A 26,282-nucleotide genomic window follows, 5' to 3' on the forward strand; every position below is an offset into this window, starting at 1 on the left:
CACTTTAGAAAACAGAGTCAGATTTACACAATATAAGTGAAACTGCATGATTCAATCCAAAGGCCACATAGGTTCTGAAAGTAAATTTTAGGAAGGCAATAGACCGACAATATGGACTCATAAGCTCCTTTCTGTTGTGATATTCTGTATCCCCGTGGTGCTTAACACAGCCTTGAGCTATGTGTGAGGAATAAAGGAAGGCAGAGTGGTTTAAAACCTCACCTCTACTCCAAGCCAAATAAGTCAAGCTAAATTAGATTTTTGGTACGCCCCATTTGCCTATTGAGAGTTACTTTAGATATATATGTGCTGCCGCAGTTCCCCGGCAGTGTTTAGGATGTTTTATACTGTAATACCGTCGAACGGCTGCCTTCCAGGGCATTAACAATGAAATATTACCAGCGAGATCGAGCCGTTACGGATATTGCTGTAATACCTGAGGTCAAACGCTGAGGGTGTCGTTGTATAATCAAAAAGCGGTTCCAGTCCCGCGAGCCACATTTGGCTGCGAATGCCCAAAAAAATAGAAACCAATGGCTGCCTCTTTTATTTACGTACTCTAATTTTTTCATGCGAGAAATGATGGTCGATAACGAGAGATGGCGCGCAGGGAATTATACCCAAACTGCTGTTTCCGAGTGACGGCTCCAACATCTGGTGGCAGACACTAAAAAATACAACTTGGATGTTCAGTTTGAATGTCAGAAGTGTCGAGCAGCATTTTGGTGTATGTCTATGTCCTTTGGAGATGGTGGCAACCCACTGAAAAATGAAATGGAATAGGGCAGTGCTAGTCAAGAGGCCTGTAGGTGTGTAACCACAGCATATGTTGTACATCTGATCAATCAAGTGCAGGGCTGCAGGAAGTGTTCTCTTTGCTTGACTGTGAGGAGTGTTGGGCTGCAGGGAGAATGTGGTGTTGTGTCAATGTTGGGCTGAAAGGATATTGCATAATTTAATCTGGTGAAAGGTGAGCTCTAAGGGGGTGTTGTGCTGTGTAAACAATAGACAATGTTGGGGTGCAAGGGGAAGTCTTGCTGTAGGTAGATATTTTGTTGTGTGACTCATGGGGAATATGGGGTTGTGGGGAGATGTCCATGTGAAGCATCAACCATGCAAGGCTGCCGGGTGATGTTGTGTAGTGTGAAAAGTCACGGGAAGTTTACACCCAAGCCTTCTGAGACGTAAACATTGTCACGTGCACTTTTTTTCATTGCGAGTGTCCCAAAGCTCATTAGACCCATTTCACGCTAAGGTGACTGGTTCATTTGCTGCTATTAATGGCCCCTAACACAATCAAAGTGTCTTTTAATTGTTTCATGTCAATACATATTTACATATTCGAAATAACACATCTAGCAACCAGTCGCGAAGACGCTCATGGACAGGACTACTTGGCAGGGGAGTCTTCGTGTCAATGTCTGCTAGTGGTTTGGGAACCATTGGGGTAGAATTGGTCACAATTCACCTAGCAGGTGAGCATTGGCCCTCCGAGCAGGAGCCGTGTCATTCCCAATGGAGCTGTAAGAGGCTCAAAGCGTGGTCATATTGGATTCAAGGCAGCTCAGGTAGACGCATTCGCTCGGATGGGATATTTTTGGGTCACTAAAAAAGAGTTTTTAGGTGTCACCCATGAGAAGAGGCGTGAGTTGACTTAGAAAGTGGTTCGGAGTAGACCAACTTCCCCCTGGAGTGGTGAGGTGCTGTGGAGTAGGGTAGGATTGAATTACTACAGCGTCACCCCTTGAGCGGGCTCCTTGGGAGTGTAGTCGCAGTGGTAGAAAGAACAAATAACTGTGGACAGAGGAGACTTTTGGGGAAGATACAGGCATAGCAGTAGAACGGCAGCACGCTTGGGGGGTGAAGGTTACAATCTCAAAGAGTGACACTGATATGTGCTGAGTGCTTCGAGAGGGGCTGAAACCCTGATTTCCGTACCCCGTAACATAAACCTTTATATGTGTAAGCTGATCGCTTTAAAGTGTTCGAACCTCATAATGGAGAATCAGATTTTAGAGACAAGAAATCCACCGGTGGCATCTCTTGGCCCAGGGAAGACAAAGACACATAACCCTTCATCATGTACATAATACCTCTTAAATGGCAATAAATTAGGTTTTATTTTCTCAGAGGGCGCGGTCGGTACTTCCGCAATGCTGGAACCAGTGCCGAGAAAGATCGGCTACCAAGATCTCCTTTTTATAAAACAAGGAATCCTCCGCAATGAGACATTCACCGAGGTGTGATACCAGGAACTTATTGTCAGAATATCATATGAGATAAAGTCTGCTAAAATATCACCCTATTGGAGTTTATGATTGAAAATCCACACCTAACAGGTCCATATTGATTACAGTCACAATGTCTCTCTTCAATATTCTGAAGTAGCGTCATGGATGCAGCTAGACGTCTTGTAGGCGAGCACGGGACTAAGTGTGTTGTGAATCTCTTGCTGCCTCTTTACCCTGGCTTCCAGCTTCACAAATCCATGGCCCAATGTGTAAAAATGCTGTGTAGGGAAAGGAACCTTTCAAACACAAGGGATGCTAAGGGGCCAACACCCTCTTGCCATGCCTGAAGGTCACTCCCTACAGCCTCTGGGGCAGGGAAGCTGGGCTCCGAGAATACCCAAAGGCCGGAACCTGCACAAGACGCTTTAGGGCATAACATAGCATAACATCATGTATTGGTAAAGCACACCTTCACCCAGAGTGTCTTGGCGCTGGATAACAGATGTTTATAGGGCACAGACAAAGACCAGAGTGTAGGATATAGGCCTTGAGTGTTTAGTGTACAGTGTTACAAAAGCTCCTGCTCTTGCACCCAGAGACAATCCGGCACAGCCGAGGGCCATGCCTCTTGGGCTGTGGGGCAGAGGAACTTGGACCAGGGTTGACTAAAGCCCAACCCTGCCACCTGATGCCCATGTGGCCACACTCTAAGGGCCTTGGTAACAGGGGAAGTGATGTAGGGCCAACCAAACTCCATCTCCGGTGTCCACAGCCCACCGAGTCACGCGTACAGGCCAATTTCAGGTAGCTGTTTAAACAATCCCACTAGTTCCCCGAAAAGCACTCATTTGTTAGCAGAAGTTATGTGCGTCTAGTAAGATTAGTAATTTACAATCACTAATAAATAACCACAAAAGTTCCTTTATAATCTTCAGTTGAATGACGACGGCCACAATCCATGATCTAAAAACTATTGGAATTCTGCAACCATGACTCCCTCCTACAGCTCAGTTCATGACCTCACATAAGAATTCATTTGGGTGTAAGTTATAGAGAGATACAGTCATCCTCTTGTGTACTTTCTTCTCTATGGGCTTACTTTTTTGATTCCCACTATTGCATTTCTACTTTTCACTTGTCTCTTCTTTTGGTTTTTCACTTTTTTGTACACTTATCTTCTTTCCTTTGTCTTATTGTCTCTATTTCTGTCGTATTACGTTATTCATAGTTTGCATATATGCTTTTCTTCTTTTCCTTTCACTTCTATCTTCTTTACTCACTGCTCCCTTGTTTCTTCTTTACAGTTCTCTACTGTTGCCTTATTTTTGTGATCTCTCTGTCCTGGTCTTATATTCTTAGTCAAGTTAAGTCAAAATATCTTTATTCGGTTCCAGAGACCATAAAAGTTTTAAAACAAGCATTACAGACAAAAATTTCCATGACCTATTTTCTTAGTCACTCTTTGTTGTTTGTACTTTTCATCTCTAGTCTTCTTATCTTTGTTCCTTTTTTCTCTTCATGTCTTCTCTTCTTTTCTTTTTTATCGTCTTGATGTATGTACACATTTTATTTCCTAATTCCCTCTTTGTCATCTGAACATCTTTTCTTTTCTCATATTTACTCTTGTTGACTTTTCCTTTCCTTATTTTCTCTTTTTTATTTCTCTTGGTATTCTCATATTTACTATTATCATTTACTTTTGGGTTTTTTCTCTCATCTTTGCCATCATTCTTCTTCATTTTGTTTTTTATTTTGTCACATATTCTATTTATTCTTTTTACCCCTTATTTTCTACTTCTGCTGTTTTCTCTTCTCTTTTCTTATCGTTCCCAGAAGGCCACAGCGTTATTCATCCTCTAGTGGGAGGGGACGGGAGGAGGGAGGGGGGGGGCACAGACCAGAAACTAGTATAACTCTGCTTCTTCTAAAACGTTCTCCTTCAGGATGAGTTTGGTTAGGGGGTTATGAACCCACCTCCCACCCTAATAAATAACAAAGCTTAACAATGGAGGCTGGTGTGTGTAACCCACGCGGCTATTAAATTTTACTGCGGTGGCTCTGAATCATTTTTGTGACGTGACCCCACTCACCCCAGCAGACCCCCCCCCCCCCCTTGACAAAAATGGCCACTGAGCCCGCTAAAGAAAGCCTGTTAAACTAATATACAAGTGCGGCACATAAAGTTTCTGTTGGTTGCCACCATATTCTTCTTAAATATTTCAGTGACCCCGTGCTGACCTCAAGGAGTCCTGGCCTGCACTTGATACCCAATGGCGGGCGGCCTTCTAAGTTGCCCCTGATATTTTCAAGGGAACATATCGGAAGATATGGCCTGGGATATGATTGGCATTTGACCAATCGCATCGCAGAAGCTTCCAAATCACGTCATAGCTTAAAATATGTAGAGAAATGAGTCTAAGAAAAAAATAAGGCAATCGGCAACTTGCAATGCAACAGCACTCTGGTGTTCATTGTACAGTCGGCGGACATTGAACTGCAGTGAAATGCGTTCCTCTATGGCAGGCCTTAAAAAGCCTTTTTATATATATCTATAACTATGTCTGTAGAGCACTTTAGATGCAGAGGTTTGAGCATGACACATGGCTCTGGTAAAGGGAAATTGCACAGAAATTCTGGCTCGACATCTCTTCAAGTTGGACATTATCAAATACACATTGTAAACTGACAACCGTGAGTTGTGTATATTCGCACATTTTGGGTGATTCTCAAAACCCCACTGCGGTGACCATAGGTTTGCAGGTGCACTGCAGTAAGCTAGGCCGTGGCATGGTAGAAACTCGCCAGGAATGTGCAAAACTCACAGGTTATCACCCATAGTGCACACAAACCGTAGACGAGACTGTTGGTGATTTTGCGAAGATCAGTTTTTTGCAGACTTGCATTTGAAGTTCACGTTTAAAAAGCATTGTAAATTGTGCCCAGCGTGGGCAGAGAGGTTTGTCCCTTCCTCGGGGATATGGGAAGCCGTCTGATGCAATTAACTGCCTGCTTTTGAGTGCACAGGGCATGTGATCGCTGGCACAAATGGGGTTTGCCCCTGATTTCAGATATTGAGTTTTATGAAAATGCCAGGCTTCTGTGGGTCTCCTCAGCACATATTCTTCTAATATTATCCTGGGGATGTGTGTGTCGGGAAAACAGGTCAAAACTAGGAAAATGTGTAGGATTTTAGTGCAGGGAAACTGATTATGCATGTTATCCCTCAATCCCAAGCGAAGAATTGGGAAATACAAGTTCACTGGGAATAAAAATAACATAGCAGTAGGAAAGATATTGTGGCTCTTACACGCTCTGAGTGGAGAAAATATACTTTTTAATATTAAAAAGAGGCAAACAGGTGCACAATAAATGGACCACCCAGTGAATGATGTCACAATAGTTCTCAAAGCCAGCAGGCCTGATCAAACAAAGGAACATTCTAGACTGTCGGCTGCTGGGCATTGTTGCAAAGCAGGACGAGGTCAATAGAGTCGTTTTTTTTTTATCTATACCAAGTGGCCCCTTTAAAAAATAGCAAAGGTATCTTCAGGCCCCCTATGCACACGAGGGAGGGACTCTGTGCCATCTTTGAAGTGTTCCAGACAGACGCACATGGTAAGAAACACAAGGGCTGGAGGACGTCTCTTCCTGCTACATTAAGTGAGGGGGACTCTCCAGAAACGTCAAGTGTGCATGCCTGGGTAGTGGAAACACGTCCATTTTGTTTAATATACTTTCAGCAAAGGAAGTCGGGATTCTCAAAAATGGAGAGGCGGCTCTTTTAACATGTGGCCAAGTGCGAGGTTTGCAACACGAGAGACCGAAATGCAAACGATGCTGAACAGAGCAACCTCACAGCGAAGCAACGCCGCCGAGGGCACAGGCCTGGCTCTGTTCACTGAGGGCCGGTGCAAGCGGACTTAAAATAACTTCCTCACAGAAGAGCTCTCAGCGCTGTCTCCCGCTCTGGGAGAAGACATGTCTCGCGTGCAGTAGTTCTCGGAACAATATTAAACTATTGTATAGTGATGAAAGCTCCAGGCCAGGAAATTAGCTCTGCTGTCCAAGCGTTTTGAATAGTCATTACTTTTTTAAATTTGACACTGGGAGCTGACCGCTGTTTGCTGCAGGCCTACTGGACTGACCGAAAATGCCTCTGCCTGCCGCCAGTAGACGAGGTGGTTTTACGTGATTCGTGCAGGCTTTACCGCATGGTAATCTGTGCCCTCCTTTGTTTTACTGTGACTGCAAGTAGGGCTGCTGTAATTATGCGATTCTGCTGGCCCTGCTTTTTTTGCATTTGTAAGGATTTGCCACATAATCCATGCCACATAATCCATCATCTGCTGCATAATTTGCAGATTTTAATAAAAGAATGTTTCTAGCTCAAATGGATCAAAAGTTACTAAAAACGTGACCAACTGCGTTCACTTCATTTTGGGGCGATCTCTGTCACCCAGAAAGATGCCTGGACCTAAAGCTATGCACATACATGCTTCCAGGGCTGCGTTCATGTGTGAAATCTATTACTAAAGTCACAAAACCCTCACTGGGAGAGACAATTGGATTTTAAAAGTGGACACACAGATATACTACCTAAAGATCAGTTGTTTGTAGTTCTACGTGTTTGACGTCATGGAGTTCTTTTAGAATGTTACCAGGACGTCTTGGAATGGCAAGTGCCCCTGTTGTGATGTCATAGTGTAATGTTATTGGGCCTGTGTCGGCTGGTATTGGGTCGTTGTGCGTTGACATTTAACCCTTCTGTTGCAGCGTGCCACCTCGCCGTGCCATTCAGCCCTATTGTGCCTGTTTCGATTGCACTGAGTCCTGTCATGAAAGCAGTGAGCCCACTTGTGATGTCATCAGACATTTGTGGGTTAAAATCCATGACGTCATTTAGCTACTTCAGGATTCTGTGCAGTGACCTCTTCTGGCGTGTCCTTTTTTCCCTACTGGCATCAATGAGTAGTGTGACGTCTTTAAGCCGTTCTTGTGTTATCAATGAATGCTATTGTGATCACCTTCACTTGTATTATGACGTCATTGCACACAATTGAAATGCAAACTGATCATGTGTCGATGTAGTTGATGCCTATTGTGTCATTGCGTTCTTTTAGGATGATGGTCCATTTCCCTCTGGTGGGGGCATTGAAGCCTGTTGTTTGTTAATGAAGAATGCTGTGACGTCATTGAGGCTTGCTTAGACATCATCCAGTCATGCTATGATGTCATTCTGCTCGTTTTCAATATCATGAGATCCTCCTTTTGTAGTCTCCTTGATCCTTTAAGGAGTGGTCCCTGTGAGCCCCGTTCTTCTGCCGCTCGTCCCTTTTGTGGTGATATTGAGTTCTATTTTGTTCTTGTTGACTCCCTTGTAAGGTCAGTCAGCGTCTTGAGGATGTTGGTGATGCCCCTGAAGCCATGTGTGATGCCACAGACGCCCTTTTGACGTCATTGACACACATTATTATGTCATTTAAACTTGACTGAGGCTATTAAACGCAAAAGTGACCTTGTCGCCCTCATGCGTAATGTATTGAGCTGTTTGTTGATTCTTGTTTAAGAACCCTTAAGTGATGTCAGGGTAGCCTGTTGTGATGTCACTGAAGACTGTTTAAGAAGTCATAAAGCCCCACTGTGACATCATTGGGTCCTGCTGGGATGTCATCGAGCCCTTATCTTCGATAGGAGAATTCGCCTCTACGTATGATTCAGTAAAGAGGGTTAATTAGCCCTGTGTCCGATGTCGCTAAACTATCGATACAGTATCCCTGTCTATCGATAACTATGCCCCAGCTTCTGTGCAGTTCCTTTAAAGCCTGTTGTTCTCTCCAGAGCCGTCTTGTCCTGTTATTGACCCTATTGGCTTTTTTGTGACGAGTGACGTTGTGCTGGTATGGGGTCCTATTAAGATTACATTGAGCCTTATTGCGATGTCGTTTAGGGCTTTTGTAACACAATATGACACCTGGATATTTTGTGACAGTGCCTGGACTCTTCCTACCACAATATCCTGGTCAGATAGACACATGCCGCCTTTGTGCACCCTATACATTCGGAGAGAGCCCTCGAGCCTACATCATGAGGCCGCAGTTTCATCTCTGAAGCAGATAACTGACAGCACCAGTGAATCCTTGGGGGGAAACACTCTGTATAACCCCTTAATAGAAGCCAACAGCGCTGCCAAAGCTGCTATTTTTATCTCGACGATTATGTTATAGAGCCTTCCAACTCTTACAAAGCCTCAGAAAATGCAAATATCTGTGCATGCAGCTGTGCGGCACGGAACGGGTTAAGCCTCGATGCCATCCGCACAATGGAAGCCAAGAGCCCTATATGGGTACATGTGTAGGATCCATGTGCAGACCCGGTTTAATATATTAGCCCCTCTGCAATAATTCCACCTCCCTACAGCTCCCGCTCAGATGTACTGAAATGGCCAGAAAATGCTTCCCGCGCCCGCCGGGAGACCCGCAGCGTCGATGCAAGAGCAGCGCATCTGATTTGCTTCATATGCCCAGAGACTCCAGCCCTCTCTCTGCTCTTTTCGAGATTTAGCAAAATTCAATGATGGTGCTAAATCAATTTTTTCTCAACTTTCCAGGGAGAAAGCACTGGAAACATTGCGATTTCCAGGGAAGGCCGCGTGTGTAAATGAGAAACTGCGGCAGGCGTTGGAGCGATCTCTGGTGGCCCGGATACCGCAACCTTTTTGCCATATTGTCTCCTGCTTTTATATTAATTACAGCTTGCATTATCAGCTGTGTAGCCCAGAAAAATCAGGGCCCTGGGAGACCCCGGCACTTGTATCTACTTTCCATCGACTGCTGGTTCAGCCTCTACTGCTGGTAACTGCGCTTTAACACAATTAGGGAGCCGCAAACAGGGCCCTTCTCCGGCTCCCAGTCATGTGAACTCCTGGGAAGAGGAAACAGGGCTTGCGTAGTCTTGGAAATCAGCCAGTGGTACAAATTGCGACATTAGGGGGTCGAAGCTGGATGTGGGTGTACACAGCATGCAAACACACATGCTGTGTTGTGTCATCGAGGTATCAGAGGGGGTGCGCAGCAGTGCATGACATATCCTGCTCTTTCATAAACTAGTGGCACGCAACTGGTTATAGGGGAGAGGCCCACCCACTGAGGAGCAAGGCCCCTTACACAAATTGTATCCACTTTCAAAGATTTAGCCTGTTTTTGAGAAACAATTGTCAGGCTGTATTTACTAACAACAAGAAATAAAATATTCTTTGCATTAAAAGAAAAAAAAACTTTATTTACATCAGCCACTAATAACCCATACAGAATGCTGGACATTTAGACCATTGCACTATCATTGTTTTTGCCAGAGTCATGGTTGACCACCCAGCCAGCCCATTCCAGCAGCAGCTCATAGAACTGTGGCCCCTTCCACTACCTCCCGGGGTCCCTGCTGCATTTTTACGAGGATGAACGTAGCTGCTCCCCAGTAAAAAGGGAGTCTGGGCCAACTAATAATTTGAGGCCCCCAAAACACCATGGCAGAGCCAACCTTAATGGTGGAACCTCCTGGCACCCATTAGGAGATGGGCCTGGGCAACTGGGCCAAACCATTGTCTCCTGGCACTAGCCCGGTCCTTCCAGCTCTCCAAGGAAGTACTGTGGCGTACCAATGAAGGGCGAGGGGCAGTCTCTGGTGCCCTGAGGCTCGGGCCCCCTTGGTCTCTGCAGTACCACCCCCTGGTCGAGGTAGACTTTGAGATGAATCTTGAATGTGCCTGACTTTTTTAAATGTCCGATTCCATGGGGTCCACTTGCCTTGTGCCCAACCATGGAGTCTAGCCCGTCACAAGCTCAAATGGGTAATTGGCCGGGTCATAGCTGATGTAAGACAAGGTTTTGCTGCAGCACTGCTGTGCCATATAGTTTTACTCCTATAGGGACATAGGCCCGTCCTGTACATATGCCAACAATTGTTCTGGATATTACCATCTTTCGAGGTAGATCAATGAGCTGGGATTTACGGATGAACAGAGCATACTGTTCCTTCGTGCCCACCCCTCTCAGTGCCTTCCCCTGCCCCCTCATGGATTGCACAAAGTGAAGGGGGCTTCTGTGATGAGGAGGCTCTGACCTTTCTGCATCCTGGTGGTGTTCTCTTCAAGGGCGTATGAAGGACATAGATCTAAAGAGGCCACCTGGGTCTCTAAATCTCAACGTCCCCCCCCCCTCGCTCCAGAGGCTTTGACTCGAACCTGTCCTCTCCCTTCCCAACCATTGGTACGGGCAAGGCTACGCTTATTCAAACTCCTATGCCTCAGACTGGTTCCGGGCTAGTGGTAGTCTACCAGCACAGACTGCGGAAAGGACTTGTAGCGGAGCCTGCTCATGAAACATACGGTTCTCCTTCAGACACTTCCAAACACCGCTGCCTGTTTAGTGACAGGAAGTTTCGAGCCGTCCACTAAACGATGACGTCTCAAGAAAACAAGTTCTGTAGTTGTCGGCTTCTCCCTGATCAATCCGTCTGGTTCCCTCCTGTCCTGGGTAACTTTCAGATCTCAAATCTGTTGTCCCACATAAATGTGCCTGATAATCTTGTTGCTTTGAATTAGCAAGTAGAGTGCAGTGTAACCACATACTGTGTCCTTTGAAGAGTTGCTCAAGTTTGAATGCTGTATCATCATGAGTTTTTGGTTCCAGGCTGAAGGTCTGGTGTGGCCAAGGGTGTGGCTTCTGATGGTTAAGCCAGGCAGACATGGCAGTAGGGCAAAATACACCTTGTTACTTTTGCATGGCAAATGCGTGCCAATGTTGGAGTCCAAAACAGAGCATCAGTAAATGACCCCGTGAACCGTGCATCTTAGGGAATGTCTGAAGGGGTGACCATACACCGGTGACTTCAGTGCACGTCTTTTGCTCATTATCACCCGGTTGTACAAATAATGTTCGTGCCGGTCAACCCTGAGCCTAAATGACTCCAGTCCGGATTAAAGAGGATTAGCCGCTCTCTATTCACTCCCAAAGTTGGCAGACATGAGATTGGGGCTCAAGGAGGTAACTCAATTTGCCAAGGATCACACTGTTTATCAAATGGGATAGCTGGTACTGGAATTGTAACTGAGACCATGTGATCTCTTTGCAAGGGGATTCACCATTTAGATGTTGGAAGCCACCATCTGATCTGCTATCTTCTCCCTGCCCGGCCAGGTGTGTTTCATACGGGGCAAGCATTGAGTCTGCTTCACCTGTCGGACTAGGTCAGCCTCAGTCTTGGGAACCTTTCCCTGTGGTGTGGGGGGGGGGCTGGGACCACTGCTGTTTTTCGGAGCTTTATTCTTTATATCCTAGGCTGTTGAAAAATACCTCAATCTACATTTGTTTGGATATCCCCATGTCTGGAATAAGCAAAAAGTGCTGGGCGGAAAGAGATTCATGATGGTGCACATGACGGTGAACTGTTGTTTGTCTTGCGTTTAAGTACTTTTCCATGTTCCATTGCTTGCCTTTAAGTACATGCATGCTCGCCTCATGGGAACCTGGCACGCGGTACAGCTGCAGTCATCTTGTGGGTTTGTGTGCCTCAGACCAGGTGGAGTTTTGCTCTCCATATGTAACATCCTCTTGAACCGGGATCTGTTATCTGTGCGTTGACATCCAGCCACAAATTTCCGGGTCAGTTCTCAGAAAGCAGACAGCCCCGAGGAGTCCCCTCTACTATCCGAGAGACCCCTTTGGAGAGGTTCAAGATGAGCTACCAGGATTGGTAGCGCAACCACTGCCAGTGGAGGCTTGGCAGGGTACCAGGGGTGAATAAGGACTGGCACGTCTACCATCACCTGGTACTGACACAACAAAACCATAAGAGGCTATAGCGGGGGTCAGCCTTCACATGTTACCAAGGCCATTCCATTGAAACCTGCTCACGCCATGCATGTCCTGTGAATATTCCTCCTGGGTACCTAATCGCTTGCTCACTGCCCGGTGTAGCGCAGCGAGCAACAAAACAATGGACTGGAATGCTGCCCAGAGTAATTACCAGTGTCTGAAATGAATTCGAACATGCCACACATCACTTGCTGTATTTTTTCTCTATCTGGGACCGATTGTTTCGCTTGGAGCTGGGCACATTTCTTCTGGTAGATTTGCTGCTAACACAATAGAAAATTGCTCCAAAGCATTTTGTAAATCTATACAAGTTGTTTGCCTTGTTGCCTCACCTGTGCATCCACCCTCTCCCCTCCCCTGCGCCTTGATTCTTAAAATAGGGCGTCAGTTTGTAGAAAGAATGTCAGCTTCTGGGAAATGTACCTACCAGTAGTACTCGGGTATGCACCGCCTAAAAACTAGTCCCTACCCCAGTACCCGCCCAACTAATGTCTCTCTAGCACTTTCATATTCAGGGGAGGGCACCGGAGGTGGAGAGCAGGAATCATGGATGCTCAGAGAGACCATGCTTGGAGGGCACCAGCTGGAAGTAGGCAGGTTACTAGAAGCAAGCAACTTCCCGGCATTGTACACACGAGAAAGAAATGGGGACTATAAGACATATATTTTCGTTCTCACAATTGTACATGGGAAGGGACTGCCGAGGAGTCGTCCCTAAAATCGACCATCAGAGCTGTGCATTCCCTGGAGGCTTTCAGCCGCCATGATGGAAGAGTCCCAGCAAAATCTTTTGGGCCCAGAAACTGGAAGGCAGAGGTGAGAGACCTTTATTATCTCCGTTTATTTGTGTGCCTCTATAAGGCCCCCCCGACAGCCCTTTCTGTCCTTTGAGCCAGCGTGACCCCCACAAAGCACTCAGTATTTGAAAATCAAAACAGCCTGTGTGTAAAAAGAGAAGGCTGGCCTACACGAGGCGGGTCAGGCAGGCCTCCTCGGCGGGACTCGAGTGTTTACACCGGCGGGAAGCTCTCTCAGTGAACCCTTCCCGAATCAAACTCTTTCCAAACACAAAAGCGGCCTAGAGTTGCTGATGGCTTTTTGATAACAGCTGCCTTCAGATGTACACTCGAGTGTAACTCATTCATTCCTGTAATTTTCACATGTGCGGTGAGGTACAGTGGAGGCGGGCTGGCGGCCATTAAAGAGCCAGGCGGCCATTAAAGGGCTTGCAATGCATGTGATTAGCCGTCTTTGCTCTGCGCCCTACAACATTTGTGTATGCTGCCATGTTGTAGGTCCCCCCTCTTGTGAATGGCGAGGTGCTGCCGTCTCTTGTTGGCGCGTTAAGCCCATGCCAAGCCATTGTCCGGCTCCCTTTGCGCGCGGCTCTTCAAGCCCTCCATCTGACGGCCATCCGGCAAACAGCTGACGCTCAAGAGCGACCGTCGCTGTTTGCCTTCAATCCTGAGCCCTTCAAGTGGGTCCCTAAGTTGGGTATAAAAGGGGGCTGCTCGCGCAGAGGGCTCCACCATAAGCTGCTGCGCCTCGGATAGTTTGCTTGGCCATCGCGGAACCTCGCTGCCCTGTATCTGCCCACCTGCCGCCAATCTGCCTGCGGAACCAACTTACCATCCGTGCGTGCTTGCGTCTGACGCCTTGCGCCCAAGTTACGCTCTGGCTGGAATTTTCCGCGAAATGGTAATAGAAGTGCTTTTGAATGTACTTTTTCATGGCGATTGTCTATCATGTGTAGGCTGTCCCTTCGCTCGTGCTTATTTGGAAGGGGTGCACGGCGGGCGTCTTTCTTCCATTGTCCTTTCTCTACTTTGGGTGTTATTTGTTTTTATTTATTTAGATATCTTGTAAAGCACCAGTTGTCATTTTACAATAACTTTGAAGCCATGCTGTAGAACTTGTCACCACTACCCTTCCTTTCGGACGACCGTAGACTTCTAGCATCCAGAGAGGCCATCAGGAGACTTGTCTTTGAAGCTCTACCTTTGTCTAGACTAGGCTTCTCCAACGAGTAGCACGTGAGCTACTGGTAACTCTCAGCTACTAGAAGTAGGCGACGTGGCATAGTGGCCAGAGCTGCCGAAATTGGAGCTGGGAAAGCAGGTTGGAGTCTTGGTGTCGGCTCAACATCCTGCGACTCTGGGCAAATCACTTAATCTCCCTCTGCCTACCAAAAATGAATTTGTCCTTGTGTAATGTAATGGGTGCTCATGTAAAGCGCTCCTGTACCTCCGGGTCGAGTTTGTGCTATATAAATCTACAGCCCCCCAAAAAAGTGCCTCTGTGCAGCCCAGTCTATAAATTAGAAGCTTTTGCTTGGTTTAATTAGTAGATCTTTACACAATTTGAAAACTGTAAGCTGATATTTGGAGAAAATGGTTGAATTTCCAAAATATATTTAAAGCTTATATTTGAAAGCTAAATTGTGCTTCATCAGGGGGATTTATTAGGGATGTTTTTACCCTGGTGCCACGGGCATTGCAGCTATGGCTGTTGTGTTACCCATGTTGCGATATTCTAAATTGCTAAAGCATTTTTGTACATCACTGCTGAAGCCCAATGTCACCCCCTTTGGTAATCTCGCACACAGGGTGGTCACTAGTGTAATCTTGTCTGATGAGGTCTCTATTACAAACCTGAGAATATTTGCTGGTAGCGCGGGATGATTTTTATTGAACATAAGCTCTTACTATGTAATAAGCTATGTAGGCGCCTTGATGCCCATTGGGCTGAGTAGTGCTTTATAAATTTGCTTTCATTCATTCATAAGCTCTTATGGAAAAGTTTGGCGAGCCCAAGTGTTGACGAATATAGTGTGTCACTTGTACTCCATAAAAAAATCTTTGTGATGAAAATTCTGCTCCAAATGAGTGCAGTCTTGCGTAAGTGTGTGCGGCAACATGTCTGAGGCTTCGTGCTGATACATATGTGCCCACACCGGGCTCCTGGTAGCGGTGGGCCTTTCTTTTATGTGGTCGAAGCTTTGCCAAGGTCCAGATTTTCGAGCTTCGCAAAGTTTCCAAAGTTTCCAGGTTTAAATTAGCACATTGGAATTTTTTGTGCACATTGAATTCCAATTCTCATCTCCTTGTAAGATAATTTTTACTCTCATTAAACCCAGCCAAGATGGACATTTTATAAAAACTTTATCTCTGGTAGTTTACGTTTGTACAAGTTTCCTCTGCACGATTTCAAGCGATTCAGAAAATTTGTCTCCAGGTTTCTCTTTTTCAGTTTAAATTGTTGGAAAAGTAATGATTTTAACACAAGTACGGAAAAGTGTAAATCTTTCATAGAAACTTTGTGACGGTTGTGAGAAAAAACGTTGCAAATCTTTCGAGTGCAGTCAAGGTGTTTTCAATGTTTGTTCGCTGTTTGCGGTATTATCTCTTTGTTGTATGTTTTAGGGCTGTTCGTAGGGCGGGTTTAGGGCCTTGCTTTACATATGCATTACTGGGTGTGAGATCTGATGCCCGGCGCCTTCGATGGCTTCATGTGTTCTCGTCGGCCATTCCTACCAGAGGAAATTCCATTCAGGGCCAGTCAGTCCAAAGGGCGCTGATAACGCTTTACCTGTACAGTGGGAACCGGGTAAGAAGAGGGGGTGTCTAGTACCGCAGGAGGTGAAGGGGTACCCCCCATGACAGCAGTCTGCAGCATTTACCGCTTCTCACTTCGGAGGTTTGTGATTTTTCCCAAAAAGAGGCCGCACATTCCATCGAACCCAGTGCTCCATAGATTCCCAAAGCTGCTGCTTGCTCCATCCTGGAAAACTTCACGCGCCAAGTTTCGTCAAACTTCCTGTGCACGATTTACAACCGCTTTCATTTTAATGGGGGGGGGGGAGGGTTACGGCTATTTAATAATATAGAAAGTCGCCCATTAAACTTCACAGGGTGCTTAATTTCCATTAACGAACTGTGAAATATTTCCCGAGCTTCATTCCGCCCGCCTCCTGCTTGTACTCTCACACGGCTGCAATCCCCGCTCCCCGCAAAGGGTTAATGTGCTCCAGATATGGCACAAAGGCTCTTTTCCCATCTTCATTATGTTGCTAATTTACAAGCCTGCGATGGCCGAAGGAGTCTTCTAATTAACTTCTAAACAGTTCATCAGGGGATTTTCGGAAGACAGCTTTGCTTTCATTTACAGACACCCGCCCCCTCTCACCTACGTGCATGCACACACACACACTATATATCTATGTATAAATATATATCTATATGTATAGATAGATAGATGTATACCAATCCCAATAAATGCAAATAAAATAAAATTTATATATATATATATATACACACACACACACACTTTTGTGTGTGTGTGTATATATATATATATATATATATATTTACATGCACATATATGCACACACATACTCCTATACACACACATACACTAATATAGACACATACATACGCATATAAACGTGCACATTTATAAGCACATACATATATGCACACACATATAATATGCAGCCACATAAACACACACCACACTCAGTAAAATCTTGCCTTCGTGCTAGAGGACTATGACTTTCCGCAGCTTAGCGCAGCGCAGAGATGCCAGGGGCTTGGCACTTCGAGGCTCACGCTGAAGAATAAATGTTGTGTTGTGTGTTTCAGAGTGGTGCCATAATATTATCAGAATATACTACAAACGTATCCTCCATTGGACTAAATATACACAGTCTAAATCCAAAGTGACAATACATTTGAAAACAATATTTAGGACACAACATTTACGTCAAACATAGAGCTTTCCTCAGATTTTTACCATTTTCAATGTTCTTGGCAATCATATACATCAAGTATGCAGCACATATCACAAGGGGGATTGTTTGCTGATGCTAAAACAGGAAGCATTTTCATTATGCAACTCTGAAGTTCTTCTTAAGTTGGACTTGGAAGGATAGACGGTAGAGCCGGCCCCATAGGGAATCTGTGCCCTGTAAGGTCCATAAAGGCCAAGGCAGCTGGGGTGCACCAGTGCATAATTTGAGCTAGTGGTTTGCGGTGCTGGCCACCAGCACTTAAGTCTCTTCCACAGCAATAATAACAGTCCACCACATGGGGGCACTATCTCTCTAATTTTGAGAAAGTACACCAACAGTGTTTATTAATAATTCAGTATACATAAAAAAGAATAATACCTGCCGTTGCCGCCATTTTTGCAGCTCTGGGGCCTGGAAGAGTCTGAACTGTCACACTTGTGGGAGTTAAGTGGTTGGTAATTGTGTTGGTACGGTCATTGGCAGCACTGGCATGGGCGATGGGTGGTACAGGCTTCCGTGACCCCTGAGAAGGGCCCCCAGATTTTTCTTTTTTTTTACAAATGAAGTACTGAGTTCGCCCAAAGAGGTGTTGTCACAGCTCCCCAGACCTGCATTGACAGATGTAGGCGGCTGCCTCATTATGCTCCATAGGGGCAGGTGCCATTTCCACACACCTAAAACTCTCCCTATGCCATTGTCCAGTCACAATAGCCAGGGTAGTGACTACACTGAGGCCTCCCACCTCTACCCCACCATCCACAAATCTCCAAAGCAGGGTAAGGTGTAGGAGTGGAGATGTTGTTGTTGCAGACACCACGCTGTACCTTTTCTATAGCGCATACATTTACAACACTTTAAACCAGCACTTGATGCACACACCTGATTCCACCAAGTGTGCTTTTTTGCTTTGTTCGCCATAAGTTGGCAGGGTATGCTCAGACGTGAGTCCCTTGCTCACTTTGCCACTGGATTCAAGCAAGCCTGGCTGAAGACGGCTGAAATGCCAGAAACCGGTCCTAGGAAGCTTGATTCCGGTCCAGGGAAGACATGGCTTGGCAGTTCGGGCTGTACTGTTCCCATGAGGCACAGGGTCAGACTGATTTGCATATGGCCATGTCTGAACTGGGGTGGCAGAGTGGGCTAAAGAACGGTGATGGATTAAACCCAGATCAGTTGACTGGGGGTGAGTGTTTGCAATGTTCAACACTCCGTCCATCATTTCCTTTGGTTTTTGCCATGGTGTGACCCCCAGCACTTACTCACTGGCCTCTTACCGTTCTGTGCCTGCCTTCTCCTCTGCTTCTTGAAGCAGGTTATGCCCACCTGTGCCAGGACACTGTTTCTGCACCAGCTCCTGAGACTCTGGGGGATCCCCTTGGTGGGACACCCTTAGGGAACCCCTTAGTGAACACCTCGCACCTAAAAAAGACTACAAGTCGCCAATGTTTCAGCCCTGCAGATCCCCTGTGTTTGTGAGATGGGTGCCAGTCAGGGCTGTGACGTGCCCGTGATAAAATAGACCTCTAAGCTATTGCAAATAAAACCATAATGTACTAGTGCGAGGTATTGGTTTCCAAAATGCAGCATTTTAGTGTGGGATCAGTGGTCATTCTGCATAAGCAGTTGCACCTACCATTGGTTTTCATAGCTTTGCGATCACAACTGCCCCTTCAGATCACTTGCAAATGTCCAACTATATACATAGTTTAATACTGGGGCTAATGTGCTGTGATAGGGAAGCTGATGCACCTGGGGACAGAGGTACGTGCTCTCTATCCCAGAATTTGGTCACTTTGTGGAATCGGGAAGAGAATGCAGGTTTGATTCTGACACTGGCAGCGCAGCCCCTGGCGGCCATGGTGTCCCTGCAGAGGAGCCATCCAGAGGTTTGCTTCCTGTCCATGGGTGAGCGTTGCCGGTGTGGGTCACTTGTGGATGGCTATAGGATGCTTCCAAGAAGAGACAACGACTTTACTCAAAAAATGGCGCTGGAGATGGCTCTGTGGTGTAAATGGTTGTCTCAGACATCTGCCTCTCTCCTCTGGCGGTCTCCAGTGGGTGGCGAGACAAATCTATCTGCGCTGCTTGCCTTCATGTTCGTTTTTCATGGGATCACATAGAAACTCTTTGTTTTGTGTAGATGGAGGGACTCTTATTTTTTTTCTTTTTCTCTCACCTTGTGATTTCCCCATCCTCCCCCCAGTAAACCTTGTTCGAGACCTTCTTTCTGTGCCCACCTTACAACTTCATGCCTTCTACTTTTCTGCCCTTCTACTAATCATGATTGGTTTTTTTGTTTCACCTTCTTCCCCCATGTTTCGGCCACTTCTTTTCACCCCTTCATCCATCTGCGGACTCCTCCCGTTATGTGTTGTGCCCGTCTTTTCTTTACCTGCTGGCACTCTCGTCCCCTGGATTAAAATCATGTCCCTTGATTTTTTGGACTTAGTGGTCATCAACTTGTGTTCTAGTAGAATTGTTTTCCCCCGAAACTCAAACTTCTTTAGGACTCACCAGCTTGATACGGTCCACGTGGGCTTTTCATGAAGAGCGCGTGCTACAGAGGGGGCGGGTGTAGGGCAGGAAGTGGAGGAGACAGGTGTGAAAATAGTCAACAACACGGTGATCGCTGCAGGTGCAGTGTTATTCATCGGTTAGGGGCTGATCTCGCTCTGCCCTCAATTCTGTTGTAAATCCCTCAACAAATGAATGCAGGAGGTGCACCGCTTGAATTTTTAGGCAAAATGTATCTGTTCTGCAGCTCAACCAATTTCAGCAACACTAATTATTTTCTTCTCTCGCCCTTTCCCCCCCAAATCCTTCTCCTGCTGTTCCACCTGGATCCTTACCATTGCCTGGGAACATTTGCCATGGAAAACCATCCTGTTGTGTTTTGGCTCCCAGAATCCTTCGTCCTGGCGGGATCACGACGACGCAACGTCCACGCATTCGGCGGGTACTCCGGGCCCCTCCAGCGGGGGTCACGCGTCCCAGAGCGGAGACAACAGCAGTGAACAAGGTAAGCAGGGCTGAATCTACTCTTCCGAAGCGGAGCCGGCATGAGCGGTGTAACCGCTGCTTCCGCGATATCTGTACATCTGCCACCGAGTAAACATGGCGTGCAGGCTTGGAGTGTAATCAGCTGGGACCCAGGGAGACAGCCTTCCCCTAGCATGTATTTTTTATTTCACAGTCAAATATCTAATCTTTAAACAAGCGCTGGAATAACAATGGGTTGGCCATGCCAATTCCTTGACAAATTGGGTTATCTGCAGTTTATTTTTGTGTACTGTAAGTAAACAGAGCGGCAGACTCCTTTCTGGCTGCGATGGAGTAATTCGTAATAGAGCGTAAACAGGGGAATTTAGCTTGTAACATCATCAGCTCCTACAGTGAGTGGCAAAGCTGTTGCTCGCATGGCAGAGTGCTAAATGAGTTTTGACGCATAGGATTAGCCAATTGTGAAACTTTTCTGTATGTAGCGTTGGGCCAACAGGCATCACGAGTCGAATTATCATTGCTGGTTGAGGATATCGCAAGGGTGGGAATGAATGTGCGGACTCTTTTAAAAATGGATGGTGGTGGGTGGCCACCCGCCGACACAGTTGTTCAACTATTACAAGCAGGTTGTGTTTCCATGACACTTTCTTCAAGTATACACACTTTAATTCATCTGTCGTCAGTGCCTCGACCGTGCACCCTTTACAAGAAAAGGATAGCTCATGACCCACACGCCTGCAAGTCTTGTCACTTGTTACTGCCTTGCCTCTACAACCTAGCCTCTACAACCTAGCCTCTACTACCTAGCCTCTACAACCTAGCCTCTACTACTTAGCCTCCACTACTTAGCCTCTACTACCTAGCCTCTACTACCTAGCCTCTACTACCTAGCCTCTACTACCTAGCCTCTACTAACTAGCCTCTACTACCTAGCCTCTACTACCTAGCCTCTACTACCTAGCCTCTACAACCTAGCCTCTACAACCTAGCCTCTACAACCTAGCCTCTACAACCTAGCCTCTACAACCTAGCCTCTACAACCTAGCCTCTACAACCTAGCCTCTACTACCTAGCCTCTACTACCTAGCCTCTACTACCTAGCCTCTACTACCTAGCCTCTACTACCTAGCCTCTACTACCTAGCCTCTACTACCTAGCCTCTACTACCTAGCCTCTACTACCTAGCCTCTACTACCTAGCCTCTACTACCTAGCCTCTACTACCTAGCCTCTACTACCTTGCCTCTACTACCTTGCCTCTACTACCTTGCCTCTACTACCTTGCATTTACTGCCTTGTCTCTACTGCCTTGTCTCTACTGCCTTGTCTCTACTGCCTTGTCTCTACTGCCTTGTCTCTACTGCCTTGTCTCTACTACCTTGTCTCTACTACCTTGTCTCACTACCTTGCATCTACTGCCTTGTCTCTACTGCCTTGTCTCTACTGCCTTGTCTCTACTACCTTGTCTCTACTACCTTGTCTCTACTACCTTGTCTCTACTACCTTGTCTCTACTACCTTGCATCTACTGCCTTGCATCTACTGCCTTGCATCTACTACTTTGCTTCCGCTACCTTGCCTCACCTTTAATTGTGCCATGGAGACAGAGGCCTTTGAACCCTTCTGGCTTCCAATGTCTGCCTACACTCAGACCTTGTGTCTGCCTTGTTAAACCTTGCCTACATGCCAGTGCAAGCTGTGTGGTTGCTATAGACCTTTTGTGGGCTTCGAGGTGGACGAGCCAGCAAATGAACAGGGCAATCGGAACCAGCGAAGACCCAAGGGTTTGCTTGGCTCCAAGCTCAGTGCATGAGCCGAGCCTTGCAAATGTTGGGATGTAAATCGTGCCTCAAACATCATGCAAAAATATGATAACGACGCTTCAGAATTCAAGTGCATTTCTTTAACACGTAGAAGCATTTTACCTTTGTTCATCAGAATACATCGCTGCACTGAGAGGCAATTTTTGAAAGTAATAGTTTTTAAACATGAACATTCATTCTGCTGCATCACAATAACACCATCAGCAGTGAACTGAAATTCTTGCTGTACATGGAGCAACATAAAGCAAACGCAAGAGGCTTTGTACAGAACCCATCCTGGACTCATGAATTTCAAGATGCTGTCATATGTGATAATGAAGAGAAAGGGAGCCAGGGCGAAATGGAACATGTGCATGGGATCACACATGTTGCACAAGCGAGGAAGCCAGGGTTGGTTCCAGATTTTCTAGTTTTACCCTCTGCAATTCAGCCAATAGCTGGGCATCTCTTTGTCTCTCCTGTTTTTGACCAAAGGTTACTGCTCTACCTTTCATTTTTGGTGCATGAGGTTAGAGCGTGCTGGCAGTAGAGGCTGCACGAAAGCTCAGCTCCTTTTGGGCTTGAGGGTCCCCGAGGAGCCTGAGCCGAGCCGGGCATCTGGCTCGATGCTATGGTGGATCGCCCACCTCTTCGCTCGGTTGGCTTTATTGTCACGGTTGCTCTATTACCGCTCCTGCTCCACTGCAAACACACATGAATACCAGGGCAGAGTCTGAACATTGCTGTTCCTGAGAGGCCATGGATGGCCCGAAGGCTGCCAGGAGGCCCTCTACCTGAAGCTTCCACAGAATGACATTGGAAGCCAGGGAGGCCGAGTCTCTTTCCCACCTGATGAGTGGAGTACTCTGCTAGTTTAACTAACCTGGTTCAATCCTCTGGGTGAAATGAATCCATTGCTAGTTCCCTGTTTGCTTCCAGGCAACGTCTTGTCCAGCCCTCTGTGTCCGCATTACAAAGATGACTTAGAAAAACCTAACCTGGGTGTGGGAGCCTGGTCCCACCTAACCCTGTCCTGTCCCTGCTCACACATGACCCCTCTGAGCCACCGTAATGACGATGACGCATCTTTGAATGAAGGCTTCCATAGGAAGAAGGGAAATGCAGGCTTCTTGTTTTCACCTCAGAAAATTGAACATTGCTCCGACTCATTTTGTGCTTAATCCTGTATTGATCATTTCTGGCTCATTCTATAAAATCCTGGCTTAAGCCAGATGTTTTTAGTCTGTATCTGAGAATTCTCCTAAGTGTACAATGGAAACAGATTATAATGGACTCTATGTTCGGGGGGTTTGAGACAGGATTGGCATAGCGCTGACTTCAGGAAGGGTTCAACAGTTGTCTTGAACTGATGCTGGTCACGAGCGAGAGAGTAAAGGCAGCAGGACCCATGGTCTGGAGCAGCGGTGGAGTCCCTTGGGGCACTGGGTGGTGCCTGCTGCCATCTTCTGGCAGGGTGTACCCGCCCGAGGGGCCAGATGGGGTGGGCTGTGAAGATGCACTTGCCTTTGAGGGGTCTGCGCTCCAGGATATCGCAGACCCCTTGCCCCTAAGGCTTCCAGCGACATTTGGTAGGTATCACGCAACAGAAATCACGTGTCGCATGTGTAAACTGCAGACAGGCCTGCTGTCCTCCGGATTCCCCTGGCCTAAGGTACCTCTAGAGCAGAAGTCTCCAGATCAGGCCCGTGAGGTCCGAATCCATGCCAGTCTTCCAGGAGAGTCGCTGGCTGTGTCCATGACGTCCATTCAGAGTCCCATATTTTTTGTGGATATCCTGAACATGTGGCGTGGATCCGGTCCTTCTGGCCCTATTCTGTCTTTGCACTGGATCACAAGCTATAGCTTAGTGCGTCCTCACACTAGCTCGTGGGCTACAGCTTAGTGTGTCCTCACGCTAGCTCGTGGGCTACAGCTTAGTGTGTCCTCACGCTAGCTCGTGGGGTAAAGGTTAGTGGGTCCTCACGCTAGCTCGTGGGGTAAAGGTTAGTGTGTCCTCACGCTAGCTGGTGGGCTAAAGGTTAGTGTGTCCTCACACTAGCTTGTGGGCTAAAGGTTAGTGTGTCCTCACACTAGCTCACAGGCTAAAGCTCAGTGTAGCCAGCAGAACCTCTTAACCCATCGAGTTGTTTCCACTTTCTCTATCCCCTTGGTGTTTGATTCAAGAACTTGAAGTCATGGAGGGTCACGCGTTGCAGAGATGAGCAGGTCACCCGGCCCGGGACCCATCAATGCCTCCACTGGTCATATTGTCTCTTTATCTACACAACCCAGAGTCATGTTTCCAGGCTTTTAATTATCCTGGTCCATACACGTGACATCTTATAACAAGAAATGATGTCACTTAGGAAAGGTGAGAAGAGGCAAAACGGTTGGACCACAACCCTTTCCGCTGAGTTTTCAACCATCACAAATTTGTATCTTACAGATGACGACGTCTAGATATAAAGAAGGAAGTCAGAAGGTTCCAATGTGAGACTTTGCCAGAGGAGAGTAGGGATAGCTTTCCATGTAGGAGCAGGTTGGACCAGGTTGAGAGGTTTCTCTAAGGGGATAGTTTAATGAACATGTTCTTCAACTAAAGAATGGATGAATGGATAGATTGAAAAGAGTTTTAATGACGGTATCCACTAGGGTAGCCAATGTGCGAAGATACGAAGACTTGCACGATCACAACTGTGCTACTAAGAAACCGAGGAGGAAGGCGGATCGACTCCCAGGTGACCATGTTGGCTTAAGCCCTTGGATCACAAGAGATTCTCTGCAGGCATGAGCGGTTAGGGGAGTCAGGACCTGCAGATCTGCTCGGGAGCTCCCGGAAGGGTACGCATGCTCGCGGTTCCCAGAAGGCCACGAGTGGCTAGTTTGTGATCCCGGTGAGTAGGTGCAGTTGCTCTCAGTTCAGATTGTTGAACGCTGGTGATTCCACACTGCTTGTGATTGTTCAGATAAGTGTCAATCCAATCCCTGTTGGTTGTTTGTGGCACCGAGTGATGGAGAGATGTGTCCGGTGATGCATGGACCTGCTGCATAATAGGAATGACGGAATCTCCCATAGTCCACTAGGACTGGACCAGTCACCTACCACTCTCATAATACAATGTTTTTTTAGGTCTGGGCTTAGCTAAAACCTTTTATATATAATATACTTCCATGTAGAGGCTTTTACCAGCCCTCCTCCTTGATTGGTCTGCTGTTGTGTCATTCACATATCTCTTCAGTCCACCATAGCATACAGCATGGGGCAGTGAGGCAGCCCACTTCAACCATTGGCTAACTTCACTGTGAGTGACGGCCTTCCGCTCTTTCACAAGGAACACATCCACTCAGAAAGAAGTTCCCACCTGTGACATGAACTACTAGCATAACGTGTGCTTTTTGAGACCCCAAAATATTTTTGCTTCTAGCCAGTGTTAATTTTTTGTGTTAGCGGGGGGTCCCAGAGCAATAACGTTTTACAAACCATGGCAAAATAAAAGAATCATTGGCAAAACCAAAAGTCTGGCCGCCAGAACTGTTGGCTTTTCTGATGCTTGTTTATTTCTCTGTAAACTGTCCATTGTATTTGATCCGCTACGCCAGTCGGGTCCTGCATGCCAGCAGAGCGTGTGTACAATGTCCCATAAGATAACAGGAATTTGTCACACTCTGATATTTGGATGGCGGGGGGGCGGGGGTGGAGCTCTCCGCTTGTGAATACAACCCTTTTATAAAACTCCCCGACTACTATTAAAAATAAGCAGAACCATAGAAAGTCGGGCAACAAAGGGTCACTGGCGTCTATTAATAAAAACAGTGATAGTATTTTTACAAAAAGCAGGGAGGGGCCGGTTTAATGCTCTAATGAGGCCGTCTTCCAGCGGTTTGTTGTGTGTGAGGCTGGCGCTGACCTTTCCCCGTGCTCGCGAGCTGAGAGCCTCATATTTCATATTCTTGCAATTACGTGAATGCTCGGAGCCCTCGTGCCCGCGAGCCAGCGAGCCAGCTCCGGCCAGCCTCCGCCACTGCGAGCCATTAACGGGTCACTGGGGCCCCGACCGACATTCGGTGGCGGCAGACGCGTCCTGCAGGGCACGCAGAACGTGTAAAAACCCCAGGGCGGCCCAGCGCAGGGAGAGGGAAGCAGGCCAGCAGCCAGGCTGCTGCTGAGAGTTTAGCTGTGTATGTTTATACAGCGCTAGAACTGCTACAGGGCAGGCTGTGTGTGTGTGGAACTACTGGACAGGGGCGTAGTTATCATTAGTGCAAAAGGTGCAGTAGCACCGGGGTCCAGTTACAGGTTAGGGGCCTACTGCACCCCAGTTATTTTTGTCTTTTCCTACCCATACTGTGTGCCTTTGCTTTTCAGAGTCGCTCACTTGTTGAACAAAAGGATATTAGAGCAGTAATTGCACACTAGCAATGGGGGCATTCGATTTCAGTGGCGGCTGGTAACATTCAAATTTCAGCATGAGAGCAACTCCAGGATTGGTTGGAGCAGGCTAACCCAGCACTCATTTTGAGGATCGGGGCCTGTAGAATCAGCCAAGGTACGCTGGGGCAGTTGTCTGCCTTGTTCCTTTTAGTTTCTAACAG

General features: G+C 46.9%; 1 protein-coding gene across 14 annotated transcripts in view; it reads left to right on the forward strand.

Annotated features, from left to right (window-relative positions):
• The window catches only part of MEIS2 (Meis homeobox 2), a 304,133-nt gene that overhangs the window by 16,146 nt on the left and 261,705 nt on the right, over window positions 1–26,282 (forward strand). For all 14 annotated transcript variants that reach the window (XM_085627334.1, XM_085627333.1, XM_085627336.1 and 11 more), the window contains one exon: window positions 19,794–19,908. In XM_085627334.1, coding sequence (XP_085483460.1) covers window positions 19,794–19,908 — 115 coding nt within the window. The remainder of the gene's footprint in view (window positions 1–19,793; window positions 19,909–26,282) is intronic.

This window comes from Triturus cristatus, chromosome 9 (assembly GCF_964204655.1).
Source record: "Triturus cristatus chromosome 9, aTriCri1.1, whole genome shotgun sequence".
Taxonomy (NCBI): Eukaryota; Metazoa; Chordata; class Amphibia; order Caudata; family Salamandridae; genus Triturus; species Triturus cristatus.